We start from the raw sequence: 14,978 nt of genomic DNA, 5'->3' as shown, positions 1-14,978 counted from the left end.
TTGTTTTCAGCTCTCTGCTTTGCATTATTGAACTGTTGGCTCACAGTAGACTGCACTTTGACTCCCAGCCAGAAAATTTGTATATAAAAAAACATTACAGATAAATGTGCAAATATAAGCACTTTGTTATTTATAGAACTGAAAGTGCTCTTTCACTCTGTCTCTCTCTCTCTGAAGCTGTTTCACACTCAGTCCCTTGGGTTTGTATTATTTAGGTTTGTGGAGTGTTTTAACTTTTAACCATTTTTCTCTAAATCTTCCTCTCCTATAGACACACGCCCAAGGTGGTGAAAGCAGCGTCTCAAGTCCTGAACAGTATGTGGCAGTACCGGGATCTGCGCAGCCTTTATAAGAAGGTATTGAACTCTTTAAAGAACCTGTCTAAAGATGTCTAAGGCGCTGCTTTATAGCACAGCTCCAGCATCTGAGACACCTTTGTCCAGATAAGCTGTTTATATATAGATACAGGCACTGAATGTGTTTTCTCTCTGCATATAAAAACAAGACAGACAGGAAGTAGTGGTGTATAAGAGGAGGGCTGTCTGTTAGTGACAAATTTTCTTTTTACACTCTCACAGACATAAACACATTATCACTTTCAGTGTATTTAACCATTAAAAGAAAGTAATAGGTTGGTACGATTATTTAACAGGGGCAGTAGTAGCATAAAGGAAAATTCCAGCATAATTCCACATTTGTGCACATATTATTTCAGAATCAAACAATATATAAATGCACTGAAATTAAACTTGTAACTTTTCATTCTTTCTTCGTTCTTGTTTCTCAGTGTAGAATAAATTAAATAGCCTAAATGTATTTTGTCTAGCTTTTTAAAGAAACTTTATCATTTATAATATTCTAGCAGTATAGCAGTGCTATTCTAATAATGTGTATCTCAGCAGTGCTATTCTAAGTATTTCAAATTTATTTTATTTTAAGAAATGTAAATAAATAAAATGTATGATTTAATAATCTTATAGACCCTTATTTCATTTACAAGAAAACCTTGTAAAAGTGACAATTTCATGAATAACATATTTAGAACTTGATTGCTTCTCTATCATGTACAATAGAGAAGCAGATGACATGCTGGGTCATGTTTGTAAGACATTCTTTTAGCATAATAAATATTGATAAAGCATCAGTCTATTCACTTTTCATTTCCACAGTAACCAAAACACTTGTTTCTCCAAAATGGCAATTTTATGTGAGACTGTCTTGCAGCACCCCTGCATGTTACACACACAAGAACACATAGCAGTGCACAAACCCAACTTTTACATCAGCAATAAACAGAATACTAAATAAAATAACACTGCTGTTTTGTCACAGCATGAGGTCAGTTTCCTCTGCTAAAGAGTGCAGAAACACTGCGCTGTTAAAATATCAATCCGGCAAAATTAGAGCACACCTGGCTCTAAGTGACACACTGATGAATTAAGAGTATAAGTACATGCCTTTTGCACATTTCAAGCCAGGCATTTCGTATTTTTTGCATCCTCATTATACCTAAAACACACTGACACGCCCTAAATTAAGCTGCATGGTGCTTAGTATCGATAAAATAGGGCCCCTTATGTTTAACACATTGAAATTTAAGTCATTTTCTAGTGATTATAGTTTGGTCCATCTATGAACAGGGGATTATTTTTCAAAATGGAAAATGCTGATGCAATAATGAAGAAAAACAGTTTTTTTCCTTACAATAAAAATTTTTGGCAATTTCTTGTCTAGTATTTTTTTTAATAGTTATTTCAGAGGCAGTTCAGTAGCTCTGTTAGAAGCTGTTAATGTTAACATTTACTCTGTGATGACCAGTGATGTCAGTAACACGTTACTTAGTAACGCGTTACTCTAATCTGACCCTTTTTTTCAGTAACGAGTAATCTAACGCGTTACTATTTCCAATCCAGTAATCAGATTAAAGTTACTTATTTAAGTCACTGTGCGTTACTCTCTCTCTCTCTCCACCTCATCTCCTCCACACACACACACACACACACACACACACACACACCGCTCCCTTACCCATTCCCCCTCCGCTCTTCCCCAATCACACGCGTCTCGCTTTCTCCCCTCTCTCTCTCTCTCTCTCTCTCCACCTCATCTCCTCCACACACACACACACACACACACCGCTCCCTTACCCATTCCCCCTCCGCTCTTCCCCAATCACACGTGTCTCGCTTTCTCCCCTGTCTCTCTCTCTCGCGCTCAGCGTGTCTTTAGTTTCCGCCCGTTTTCGTTTTTCGCCAGTTCTCGGCGCCCTATCTCTTTATTAAAGCGTTTTTTTTGCGGCCGCGTCCCAATTCACTATTCACAAATTCACAAATTTGATTGGCAGAGGAGAGCATTTAAAGATTTTACACCACACGTTCGCTGTGGCGCAGAGCGCACAATACCGTAAAGACAAGAAAAGTTCTGGTGCTTTAAATGAACACTGTCAGAATTAAATCCTTCTCAGTAGTTGGGTCCGGTATGGGTCCGTATTGGACAACGTCTAGGTCCGGACCCGGACCGCAGTCTGCAAATATGTGATCCCTGGTCTAGACCATATACACGGTTTTGTTTTATAAAACCACTCCTTGCTGCCCTGCAGAGAACAACAGGTTTAATGTTCAGTTTTACTGTGTTAAATATGTCAGGTCAAGAAAGACTTTCTTTATTTTATATATTTTTTATAAAAACAAGTATTTATGTTTAGTAAAATCAAGAAAGACCATATTTTATTTTTTTATAAAAAAAAATATTTGTTAATGTTTTTATTTTTATAAAAAAAAACCTTATATTTTTAGGAAATAGTTCAACTTAATAGAGATAAATTGTTGATGTTCAAAATGCATTTTCCAATAAAGGGAGTATTGGCAAAACTGGTTATAATGTTTATGTTAAGGCGGCGGGAGGTGGTGTCTGCAGCTGCTGAAAGTAACTAATAAAGTAACTTGTACAGTAACTTAGTTACTTTTAAAATCAAGTAATCCATAAAGTAACTAAGTTACTTTTTGAAGGAGTAATCAGTAATCAGTAATCGGATTACTTTTTCAAAGTAACTATACCATCACTGGTGATGACTGGCTGCCACATTTCATGATGTCTTTTATTTGCAGGATGGCTATTCTCAATACCACTTTGTGGGTTCATCCTCTACAATAGAGAGAGACAGGCAAAGACCTTATTCATCTTCACGCACTCCCTCCATCTCTCCTGTGCGAACTTCCCCCAATAATCGCTCAGGTGAGTGCTGTTCTATAGTACTTCATTTTGGCCGACATCATTGGCTCCCATTTCCCACTGCAGAATAAATAAATGCTGAAAGAAAGCCCTGATGAAAGTAATGACAGCTTTGATTTATATCTTCTGAAGAAGTTTTAGATTGGTCGTTCATCTAGAATTGATTTTAATTTCCATTGTTTTCACACTAGACCTGTTTTGTTGACATATATAAATGGAGGAGGGTGGCACTGGAGAATTTACATGGAGTTTAGGCTTTAATAAATACAGAGCAACTCTCCCAGCATTACTTCACTGCTTATATTACATTACAACTTAAATTGAATTAAACACTGTAGACGCTAATTTAACAGCACTGTAAAGCAATTATAACTAAAATACTGAATGTTTCTATTGTTCTGTAATCAGTTCTCGATTTAGAGCTCAATCACAGAACAGGAGCTGCCTCAAACCTTACACTTTTACCTGTTCTTTTCACTTTAACTGTGATCATAAAGGAGCTAATGTGAAAATAAATGCCAACAGCTATCAAACAGGTGAAGAGAGAAACACGAACTGAACCTGATGTTATGTCAGGGTGCAAAATCGTACACTACCAGCCTTGAGTTTCAGAAATGCACTAAAGCAACATTAGCATGTTCAAAACTACAGTCAGCAATACAAAGTGCTGTTACAGTAGATACTGTAAAAGTGACCCTTATTTATTCAGTATATAGAGGTGAATTAACATAATTATAATTAATTAACATACTCATAATAAGTAGTAGAACTTTAAAGATCTCTTATGTTTATATTAAGAAATGTTTAGTTTATTTTTTATTGTCTCACAGCAAATTAAGGATTGGTGTAAAATGGTAGAGCAAGTATCATTAGAAAAATATTCCTATTAAGATGACCTAAAAGCATTGAAGCTCTTCAGACACTTACCTGGTACGGGTCGGCTGGCTCTTCCGGATAATTTCTGACAAGTTCTCATTATGACTGCACGCACCGAACCATTAGCTGTAGAAGGGCATAGCAAGCTCAGCTTCTTTCAAAAGTGAAGCCACCACAGGTTTAGCACCTCTGCTAGCTGGTTGCAGTATGATGTGTAGCTTTATGCATTTTTATATGTTTTAATAATAAAACCTGTTTTTCATTTCGTTAGATTGTTAGATTGTTTTTGCTAATATTGGAACATTTTTTTATTTAAAGGGGCATATTTAGCAAAACTTACTTTTTGAATGCCTTTGTATTTTCACTTGTGTCTTGACTGCCTCTATAAACACAACTTAACTGTAACAGCACAATAAGGAAACATGCATATAATCACCCTGACAAAACCTCTCACCCGTCAACCCCCACTAGAGCTCCACTTACTAGATCAGTTAAAGATCTGCAGTTTCAGTAATTTTGGTTAAGATCCTCGAACAGTACACAGCATAATTAGCCATCAGACTTCGTTTGAGGGAGGGATCTGTGGCAAATCAGGGTGGGTCTGTGGAAAATCAGCAGATTAGGGAGATATTTGTTTTTAAATAATGAGTTTTGTGCTTCTATCACAGTTCAGCATGAACTAGCTTATTCGTGTTTTGCCATTTAGCACAAGCTAACACTATCATGGTAAATGCTCAGAGCATACATGGCGTGGCCATTAACAGCTTATTTTAATGAAAGTGACAGAGCCCATAAATGTCTGATGATGAAAGGGAACTGGTGAGATCACTTAATGTGCAGAGAACAGCATGAACAGTTTTTGTATAGCCCATAGATCTGTTCTTACTTAGGTAAAAAAAAATGGGTAAAATATATCAAATATACAAATATTTTTCTATATTGTAAAAAGGTGGGGTTATACTTACAATTAAGAATGAAGTGATCGACCACCTTGTCTGGAAACATATGTAGGACTTTTTCATGGTATCTGTACTTGGTTGTGTCCAGCACTCTTGGTTTTGTTACAGTTATATTCTGGTCCAAATCATGTTTTTTTGCAGTCATTGCACCAATTCATCAAGTGTAGAAGTTTAGGTCAATAGCTGTTCTATTATCACCCGTCTACAAAGAGAAATTTGTTAAATGATTCAGGATATCATTATGTTCTATTATTGCAAATATGTGTAGTATGTAGTTTAAGACTACATACTACATGTTTAAAAAACATGTAATAAGGACTTAGCAACACACATGCAGTACCAGTCAAAAGTTTGGACCCACCAGAGACTGTAAAAAAGATGGAAGCTGTGTCGCCGTTCCCATTCACTCAATGAAAATGAAGCCAAAATCTTCCTCTATGTTGGCGATCCTGAAACCCGATTCTGCGCAGTAGAGACCAGAGGAGGGAGAAAGACAGTGGAGAGACAGCCTACTCATTTAAATAACCCCGCCCCTGAGGGCTGCCTCCACAGAGCTCACACATTCATTGGTCCCACCCTGGCTAGGTGTAACCCAGCCCTTTTACAAAAAACACACCTTTTTAAATAGAGCTGAATAACGTTTTAAAAAACAAATTCTGTGGGGATATAAAAATGTAACAATATAAGCAGAGGCTACACTAGCTGTTACATTTAAATAAAGGAGGTAGAATTACAGTATATTGGAAAAAAAAGCGTGATTGAAAGTTGTTTGTTTTGCCATTTGAAACCTATGGGAATGGGTGGGGTTACACAGCTTTAAATATTGTAAATGAATACTGAAGTCTTCCAGACTAAGTCCTGATTCATTCTAATGTTTGATGGCCTTTGCGACTACACTTGCAGTCATTTTCTTTTATTAGTTGAGTAGTTTTTGCCATAATATGGATTAGAACATCACTTAAAAAGGGCTATTCACTGTACACCAACTCTACCTCTTCACAACTTTACAACTGATGCTCTCAAACACATTATGAGGCAAGAAATACAAGTAATTAACTCTTGATAAGTTCAGCACAGCTGTTAACTGAAAGCCTGACTCTACCTCATTAAAGTAGTAAGCAAGAGGTACTACTTTGAAGAATCTAAAATATATAAATAAATAAAAAATTCTGGTGTATTAAACACTTTTTGTTATTGACTAAATAATTCCATATGTTTTTCTTTATAGTGTGGATGACTTTAGTATTGATCCACAAAGTAGAAAATGTAAAAAAAAAAAAAGACTAATATATTAGTTGCAGTTTTTTATCATAATCAGATTATAGTGACAGACTATTTTCTTACCTTGTTACTTTGCAGATTGGATACCTTTTTAGGCCACTAATACATTTGTGGTGGAAGTGTGAGCTGTCTCCTACTCTTTGCTTTACTTTGAGTAATCAGATTTCCTGGCACATCTCATCAGTGTTACTGACCACTGGCTTCACTGAACACAAATTTGGCAACAGACAGCAGCAATAGATCTGGCCTCAGGAGTCGAGCTAAAGGCTGCAACAAAAACAATGAACTGCCTGATTTCATTTAGAAGCCGGAATTAAATACGGGCATCAGTTCTCCATCCAAATGCGGCCAAAGAGTAGACCCATGATAATGAACTGGATGGAGGGTTATTGAGTAAGCACTAGTGACTGTCTGATTATAAAGTGAATAGTTTTCCAGAACTGTCTGTTTGTTCTCCTCTCAGTCAATTGTCATGTGCTGATATGCTGACTTGTGTTTGTTTGTGTTTGTCTGTGTGTGTGTGTTTGTTTGTTTGTTTGAAGCGAGTGCCCCTGCCTCCCCTCGAGAGATGATGAGCCTGAAGGAGAGGAAGGCGGACTACGAGTCAACTGGAACCAATTCTGGTTACCATAGCAACAAGGGCGAGCACACCTCCCGAAAGGACGCCATGGCAGGTAAGCCTTCGACGTTCTGAGTCTTCCTGTCCCGACTGGGGTCACCCTACACCTCCACTGGGAGATTTCCCTTTGTGCAGGCAGTGCAGAGTAACAGGAAGCAGCTCCAGGGACAGTCACTGGAGGCATAATGACACATTTATAGTCTTTCTCAGATCAGCCTACATTTCAGCAGGCGTGGACCGAGAGTTGTGTGTGGATTCAGTGCAGTCTTTGTGCAGTAAACATCACTCACTGCACTGTTTTCAGAAGCCTGCACCTGCATGTTTGTTCAGAAGCGCTCGTCTAATCTACAAACACTGTGAATCATCCAGCTCTCCAGTGGTATTACTCACAGACTGATCCAGATGTTGAGCACGCTTTCATGATTTTCTTCCCATATGTGCCCTCTCTCCCTGTGCAGCGCAAATCTCCAGTGGAACCTCCACTCTGTTCCGAGGTGCTTACGTGTCTCCCAGTGACGACCTCAAACATAACCAGGTGAGCAGCAGTGTTCTCACCCACTCCAGGCCAGTTTAACCCATTAAAAGCATTGTTTAGGTCAAGACTTCTGACTCAGAAAGTGACAAAGTATTAAATAGTAAATAATTATATTGTATTTTATTTTGGTTTTGTAACTAAAATTATTTTCAATCAGTTTTATATTTGTACTCAATATATTACTCAACATTTGCTCAATATATACGCAATGTTGAGTATATATATTAATATATACTCAACACATATTAATATATACTCAACATTTGCTCAATATATTATAGAATGTGTAATATAAAATTTCTCATTGGGAAACTGAGTAAAAAACTTCTACCACTACTAACCGGATACCCCTTTTGAGAGTTTTTACAATGCGTATACAGAGAGTACAGCGGAGCTTGCAAAGATGGATAACGACACTTAGCTCAACAGTGCAGCTCTAAAGGTATTTAGTAATTAGCACGTATCTAACCCTATGCTGGCATCAGGACACACTTAGCTGACATAAATGTCATTTAAGTCTTATTTTTAAAAATGGAAAAGAAAAATCAGAACTTTAAATTGTGCATATTGAGGCATTTACAACCATACCTAGTTTTGTCCATTTGCAGATGTGGGAGTTTCAGTTCAGTTTTGAGTATGTATGCATAAAGATGACTGACTTTTGGTCTATTTGTGGGCTTTATTTACTAATAACTTCCTAAGAAATACCTTAAATTTGTTCTTGAGAAATTGATCTGGTAGATGTGTATAGGTAGATTTATCATTGCCTCTTAAAATTTTGCTCAATGGTTCGTAGCTCTTTTTTTTTTATAATGATGGATCCCATTGTCCGCGTGAATTAAGCAAAAACATGAATCATCGTAATTGGAGTAAGAGGGTTTTTTAGAAGCATTTTTGCACAGGTCCATATGCTGTTCTTACTCCTCTTTCTGTGTCTCTGTGTCGTCAGATCTCTGCTCAAGGAAACCCTCCAGAGGCCTACCCTCCCTTCCAGACTCCCCCAGGAGCCAACTTCGAGGAGAATTACTACGAGGACCAAGTGCACCAGCGCCCCCCGCCCGCCGCCGACGGCACCATGCACCTGGGCCTGAAGTCCACCGGCAACTACGTGGACTTCTACTCAGCCTCCCGGCCCTACAGCGAACTCAACTACGAGACGAGTCACTACCCGGCCTCGCCCGACTCCTGGGTGTAGAGGCGGAGGGCCGGGCTGAGGACGCGCCGACACACGGAGAGAAACCAGCCCCGCATGTGCATGAACACTATCGGAGACACACACTCACACTCACACACGGACATGCCCCTTCAGTTCGGATCGGACTGGGGATCCCACTGAGCTAGCTGTTCATCCACAGTGGCTGTCAGAGACAGTGTCTGAAAAAGAAGAAGAAGAAGAAGAGATAGAAAAATGGGATGATGTGGAGAAAGGCTAAGGCGTTGTTTTTATCGGACACACAAGCCCCACGAGTGTGCGGACGGACGGTGTTCTGTCTGTCTGTGTGCTGAGGGAGCACAGGAACATTCAGAAAGCGTTAGGGAAAGCTGTAAATACAGGTAGGGAAAGGAGGTGAGTACGTGAAGCACAAGAAAACGATACATCATTTAACACAAGCTGAGGAAAATAGCTCTGACTCATTTTTAGAACATTCGTTTGAGTTCGACCTGCTTTTTAACGGAGTGCTCTTTTCACGAGGAGCTTCTCAGAGCCTTTTTATCTTTTTTGTTCATTCTCTTTATTTTGTACCTCCTCTTTTTAACTTCTTAATTCTAGTGTAAAGTATTTGATGTATATTGCAGATGTAGATACATTGAAGTTACAATGTGTATATTACAGGAAAAAAAATACTGTGTCCTCACTCCTCTGTGGCTCAAAATATCGTTTTTCTGGTAGACCTGGGAAACGGAGGGAGGGATACGCGGTTTAAAACGTTCTCTACTGTAGGTATGTAAGGTATGTGTCGGCAGCAGAAAAGGTAGGCTGTGATTTTAGAAGCTGTAGTTTACTCAGACGTCAGGATTTCTTCTTTATTTCTTTTTATTTTTAAGAACAATTGAGACCATAACAACGAGTGCTGAGTGCTCTACTGCCTGGCAAGAGTTTACCGGTGAACATTTTAACCTCATTCTGCTCAGTTTTTTATGCTTTGTAAAGATTCAGCGAAATGCTTTTCTTTGTGTGTGTGTGTTTTTTTTTCCTCTTTTTTTTCTTTTTCTAAATCACACTGAACTGAAACTGTACTGTTCCACTCGGCTCCCAGTGATCTGTGCTCCATTTTTGTAAAATGTGCCAAACGTGTTTATCCCTGAGCCAGGGGGGTACCGCCAAGCCTACGCTGAAGTTTACAGCGTAAACATTCAGCGCCTGCGTCATTGGTCGTAACGATACCAGTTTGTAAATGCTTTTTTTGTTTGTTTGTTTGTTTGTTCGTTCGTTCATTCGTTTTTTTAACATGTTTCAAAGGCAAAGAGCCACACACTCTACATCAAGACTGAGGTAACGCTTGGGGGGACGCAGCCAATCAGAGCTAAGATCCCTCCTACAAATGTACAATTAGTTTACGCTGTGTTGTAAAATAGACGACTGAACAAATCCGTTTGTTTTATTTCCTTTTCCTCCTCCAGAAAATCGGTGGTTCTTAAGTTCATCGTAGACTAATGTCAATAGAGTACGAATATATATTATATAAATACAAATATATATAAATATATATACTTTTTATGTGCAGATGTGGATGTCACCTAATGCAGCAACATTTATGAAGAAAAAAAAGACAAAGACTTGTAGGAATACATGTAGGGTTTTGTTCACGTTAATTTCTGATCTAAATTTTCACTCCAAACTGTTGCCCTCCTCTTGTCATGTCGCCGTTGCTGTGTGAAACGGGTGAGACCAGGGCTCCAGGCACAGAGATGGACGATGTGTCCGAGTTTCTAACACTGATCAGAAACGGTGCTAAAAAAAAAAAAGACAAACAATAAAAAAAGCAAAAGAGAGAGAACCCCACGTCCACATTTTAGTGTCAATATATAATGTTTGCCATTTGATGTCGCTACCTTTCTAAATATCAAAGCAGTTTTAAAAGTGTTTCATACCCAGACTGAAAATTAGCCCCGCCCCCTTCACATTGCTAAAAAATTAAAGAAAAAAAAAAACGACAACACTGCGAAAGCGCTGCTAGTCTGGACTTGCTTGTAGAAAAGTGACTTTGAGTTGTGATTGCCCTTCTCTCTTATCTCAGGACATCTTACCTTGGCTCTCTGAGGGAGCAGCTCGGCGAACGCTCCTCCTCTCAGACTGAAAGACAGATGCCGCGAGCAGCAGTCGAGGCCTCTGCTCGAGCTGTTACTTAATCTGAAGTGGTTGAGGACCCTTTGAAGTGTGGCGGCAAGCCCTGGTCTTCCCTCCATATCATTTTGAATTTAGAGATAACTCGTCAGACGAGAGGAAACGGAATGATATTTCCTGAATTCGTCTCACATATCTTTCAGCACTGTCAATAGTGAACATGGGGAAAAAAAAATAAACATGCAAAATATTTGTGGAAAAAGTAGACATGTCTGATGACCTGTACTGGAAATGTAAGTACATTTTTTTGTTGCTAGACAAAGTGTTTGAGAGACTTGTGAACCTTTTTATTGCCAGATTGCAACTGCTATAAGATAAAAACTGACTATGGGAAAAACGCTGTTTTGTGATCATTTCGTGAGTCGCTCATTATGAACAATAATGATGTTTATTTTTTAAGACTGACCTGAAAATGGACTGAGAATTAACTTTTAATTGGTTTTCTTTATACCATTGGGATCAGTGTAATTGCATTCAGTTGAAAGATGAATCGGGTAGAGCTGTACCACTGGACAACAAGGTGCTTGGTAATACAATCTGGGGGCCTAAAAATTGTAAATTGCATACGGTTGCAAGAAAAAATTTAACCCTTTGGAAGTACTGGGATTTCTGCCTCGATTATTAATAAAATTGTATTTAATAATTATCTAATTTACAATAATAGACAAGCTTAAACGAGCTAAATAAATAAAACACTAACAGACCTTTTTTTGTTACAGAGATCTTCATCACAAAACTAAAATCTGAGCCATCATAGACAGCAAGGAATCAAGTCAGCAAGATTCTTACAGTTTCAAGGCATTAGATTCTCTACTAGAAGCATTCACTTCCACCTATTGTTTCCTGTAGCTGCAAATAAGATTCTGTGGAGACATTTCTTACCTGCACAATACTATATATTGTGTTTCAGTTCATCTGTACTTTTGGTACAGTCACTGCTCTCTATCTCTAATTGGCCCATTTACACATATTTACTTTTTAACTTTTAGCTGTCCCAAAACATGATGCTTCCTCCACCATGCTTTACAGTTAGGATACGATCTAGTCAACAGTATTATATACAATCTAGTATTGGTATTTCTGCATTGATTACTAATACAATGTGATCTGATCTTGCGCACACTGAGTAAGCGTCTAGAGCGCAGGCTAGAAGATATAAGTCAACCCTAAAATGAATAATATGAAGGCTATGTCTGAAATGTAAGATGTGTTTTAGCAGTTTCTGTACTTTTTTTAGCCTTTTTAATTTGGTTACAGAGATCTTTATGATAAAACTGCCTTCTGAGCCCTCATAGACAGCAAGGCATCAACTCAGCAAGATTCTTATAGTTTCTTACAGTTTCAGACACAGCTTTAGAACTTCCACTAATTGTTTCCTGTAGCTGCAAATAAGACATTTTGCACCATTACTACCTGCACAATACTAATACTACGCCTCGCATCAATCATTTCTCACTATCTCTGATTTGCCCACTCCAGTACACAAATCTTCTTTTGACTGTTCTTCAGTAGATTTACTTGTGAGCTTTTAATGCACCTTTGGATTCATTGTTCCATTGATTATTCTAAGCAGTCCAGCCTCGGCTGCAGCTAAGCAGCCACAAAACATAATGCTTCCTCCACCATGCTTCACAGGTGCAATAAGATGTTTAGCTAAAAACAAGTGCAGGTCATTAATTCTTAAATGTTTGTGCCATTGTGTCTCATTTGTGCACAGAAAAAAAAAAATCCAGAAGCATTGTAGAACATCTAGGTGGTCTTGGCCAAGCTTCACATGAGTTTTGTGGACAATTTGTCTCATGTGGACTATTGTACACCTAGATCAAAGTTTAGCAAAGTTTTGGAATCTTCGTGCAGTTTTGTAACACGTCTTCTAAGGTGTTCTGAAAGTTATTTGTCAAGTTATGTTTCCAGTAACCATTGGAACTCACATAAAGACTTTCTCTACTTTTTTTGTGTACAACCATACACACTCATACTTAATTCAAATCACATATCTGCCTCAGATCACACTGTCTTTGTTTATGTATTACTGTAGAGTCAGCATAATTCATACAGATTTAATACAAGATTTGTGCTGGTGAGAGTTTCAGTATAATTAACTTTAGATTAGAGTTCTCTGATTGCCATCAGTGCCAGATACAACTGCAGTGAGACTCTGGCTGGACTTTTATTCAGATTCATTTCGTTTTTTCCCCTCTTAGAAAGAGAACGTTGACAGTGAGAGTATGTGGCTGTCAACATGTCACAAAAAAACTTTTTTTTTTTTTTTAAAGAAAAAACTTATGCAACTGATGCTACAAGGCATATCGCAGATGTGCTGCTAATTCTTTCATTTGAAACAAATCCAGATGGCCTGTAAAGACATTGACTTTGTTATAAAATTTCAGCACCTAAACATTCATAATCACGAATGCAGCATGCTGACGGTGGTCAAGACGGCTTAAATTGGAAAGCGTTTTTAATAATATGCACAGTGAACTGCGCAGGCACCAAGAGAGCCGTCCTCAACACTCAGCCCACACTCAATTACCACGCTGTATTGTGTGAAGCCCCATACACTGAAAGTAATTAAGGGTTCATAACAATACCTAGTCATAATGTAAATGAGGAATTACTGGTGATTATTACCTGTCGTAGTCGTCTGGATGTTCATCTTTGTTGTCGGTTTCACTGTGATAATTCTGATTCTCTGCTATCTTTTTAGGAGATTAATTACAGGCCCACCTACTGAGATAATAAAGATGAGAAGAATATTTCTTGGGTTTTGTATTGAGAGGCTGAGAGGCTGCACTTCAGTGTATTAGGTACAATACTGTCCCCTGCTGGAGGCTCTCTACACTTCCCCATGTGCTGCAGAGCTTTACTTAAGGTACACACCCTGCCATTACCTACAGGTCTGTGCAGCATCTACACAGTTTACAACAGTTTCTACAGCGGCAGCAGTGTTGAACAGTGAATAAGTGTCCACAAATGATGACATTTTAACTATTATCTAATAAATTCATTAAGGAGTGAAAAAGTGAACTGCAGCTTGTGAATATAAATAATACAAAAAAGCAGATCAATGCCAAAAGTCCTTGGACAGGAACTACAGTAATATTGCATCCTAGGATGCACGCCCTCTCTCTCTCGCATCCTCCTGTCTTTCTCTCACATGGCCTCTCTCTCAATATGTTTAGGAAATAAAAAATATGTGTAGTTTAGGCAGTCGTTTTGGTTCTTAATAAAGCACCAGAATCAGGCTTACTTTGTTTGTTCCAACAAGATATAAAAGATGGAGGCTCTCATGATGACAGTAGGAGAGAACTTTGGTTTCAGGCATTTCCATCCCAAAAACAAAACATGGTTAGAATGAAGATTCATTGTTGTTATGAAATTAATAAAGTGAGGCTATACAGAAAAATCATTTTCTTTCAAAGTCTCAAATGAGTGCTGGATGTTAATCTGCACAGATTTCTCTCCTGAAAACTGTTTATTTGGGTGAATAAAGCACTTCTGATTATTTACATTAAGCTTAGATTTCCAGCACAAGCCAGCCCGTTAGAAGTGCTACTCAGCCAGGGTTAGCAGTGCTATCTCCATTATCCTCTGTAATTCAGCAGTGTGGCTTTACAGCTCCTTACAACCTGACTGGTAGAGATCATACATAAGGTGCACTGACGATTTTGGGAAAAATTGACAGTGAAAATCTTAAGTGTGTGGATTTGTGTATGTGGATGAAAACCGGACAGAAACTGCAAATAATCGGTAGGAAACAGTTAAGGAATGAAAGAAGCATGAAAAGAAGTGTAGGCACCTGCTTGTTAGTAAAAAATAGAAAGCGAAAACAACTTTACCCACTACGATAAGTGAAAAGAGAATTTAATTGAAAGTGACTTATGGATTATAATTGTAATCCCATCATTTATAGGCATGCAGTGCTATTTGGTGGCTTAATGCACAAATAATGTTACACCTATAATATTTTTAAAACCAATAATAGCTCACCTGAAACAATTAGGTAAATGATGGAAGGGATGATAATACACTGATTTTTACTGTATAAAATATGTAACTTTATTGTTGAGTCACATCCAGATCTGCCTCATGTTAAGGTAGTTATACCTTAATGTTAAATTAAAGAGGGGA

The 14,978-nt window shown here is 38.1% G+C and overlaps 1 protein-coding gene across 4 annotated transcripts in view; it reads left to right on the top strand.

Annotated features, from left to right (window-relative positions):
- ctnnd2b (catenin (cadherin-associated protein), delta 2b) overlaps window positions 1-11,185 on the top strand; it is a 176,298-nt gene extending 165,113 nt beyond the window's left edge. For all 4 annotated transcript variants that reach the window (XM_007260188.4, XM_049482057.1, XM_049482056.1 and 1 more), the window contains 5 exons: window positions 272-356; window positions 3,108-3,234; window positions 6,890-7,021; window positions 7,425-7,501; window positions 8,451-11,185. In XM_007260188.4, coding sequence (XP_007260250.1) covers window positions 272-356; window positions 3,108-3,234; window positions 6,890-7,021; window positions 7,425-7,501; window positions 8,451-8,696 — 667 coding nt within the window. In that variant the 3' untranslated portion in view covers window positions 8,697-11,185. The remainder of the gene's footprint in view (window positions 1-271; window positions 357-3,107; window positions 3,235-6,889; window positions 7,022-7,424; window positions 7,502-8,450) is intronic.
- The last annotated feature ends 3,793 nt before the right edge of the window (window positions 11,186-14,978 follow it).

This window comes from Astyanax mexicanus, chromosome 8 (genome assembly GCF_023375975.1).
Source record: "Astyanax mexicanus isolate ESR-SI-001 chromosome 8, AstMex3_surface, whole genome shotgun sequence".
Lineage (NCBI taxonomy): Eukaryota > Metazoa > Chordata > Actinopteri > Characiformes > Acestrorhamphidae > Astyanax > Astyanax mexicanus.
The sequence above is the reverse complement of the archived record's forward strand: the minus strand, read 5'-3'. Positions and strand labels throughout refer to the sequence as shown.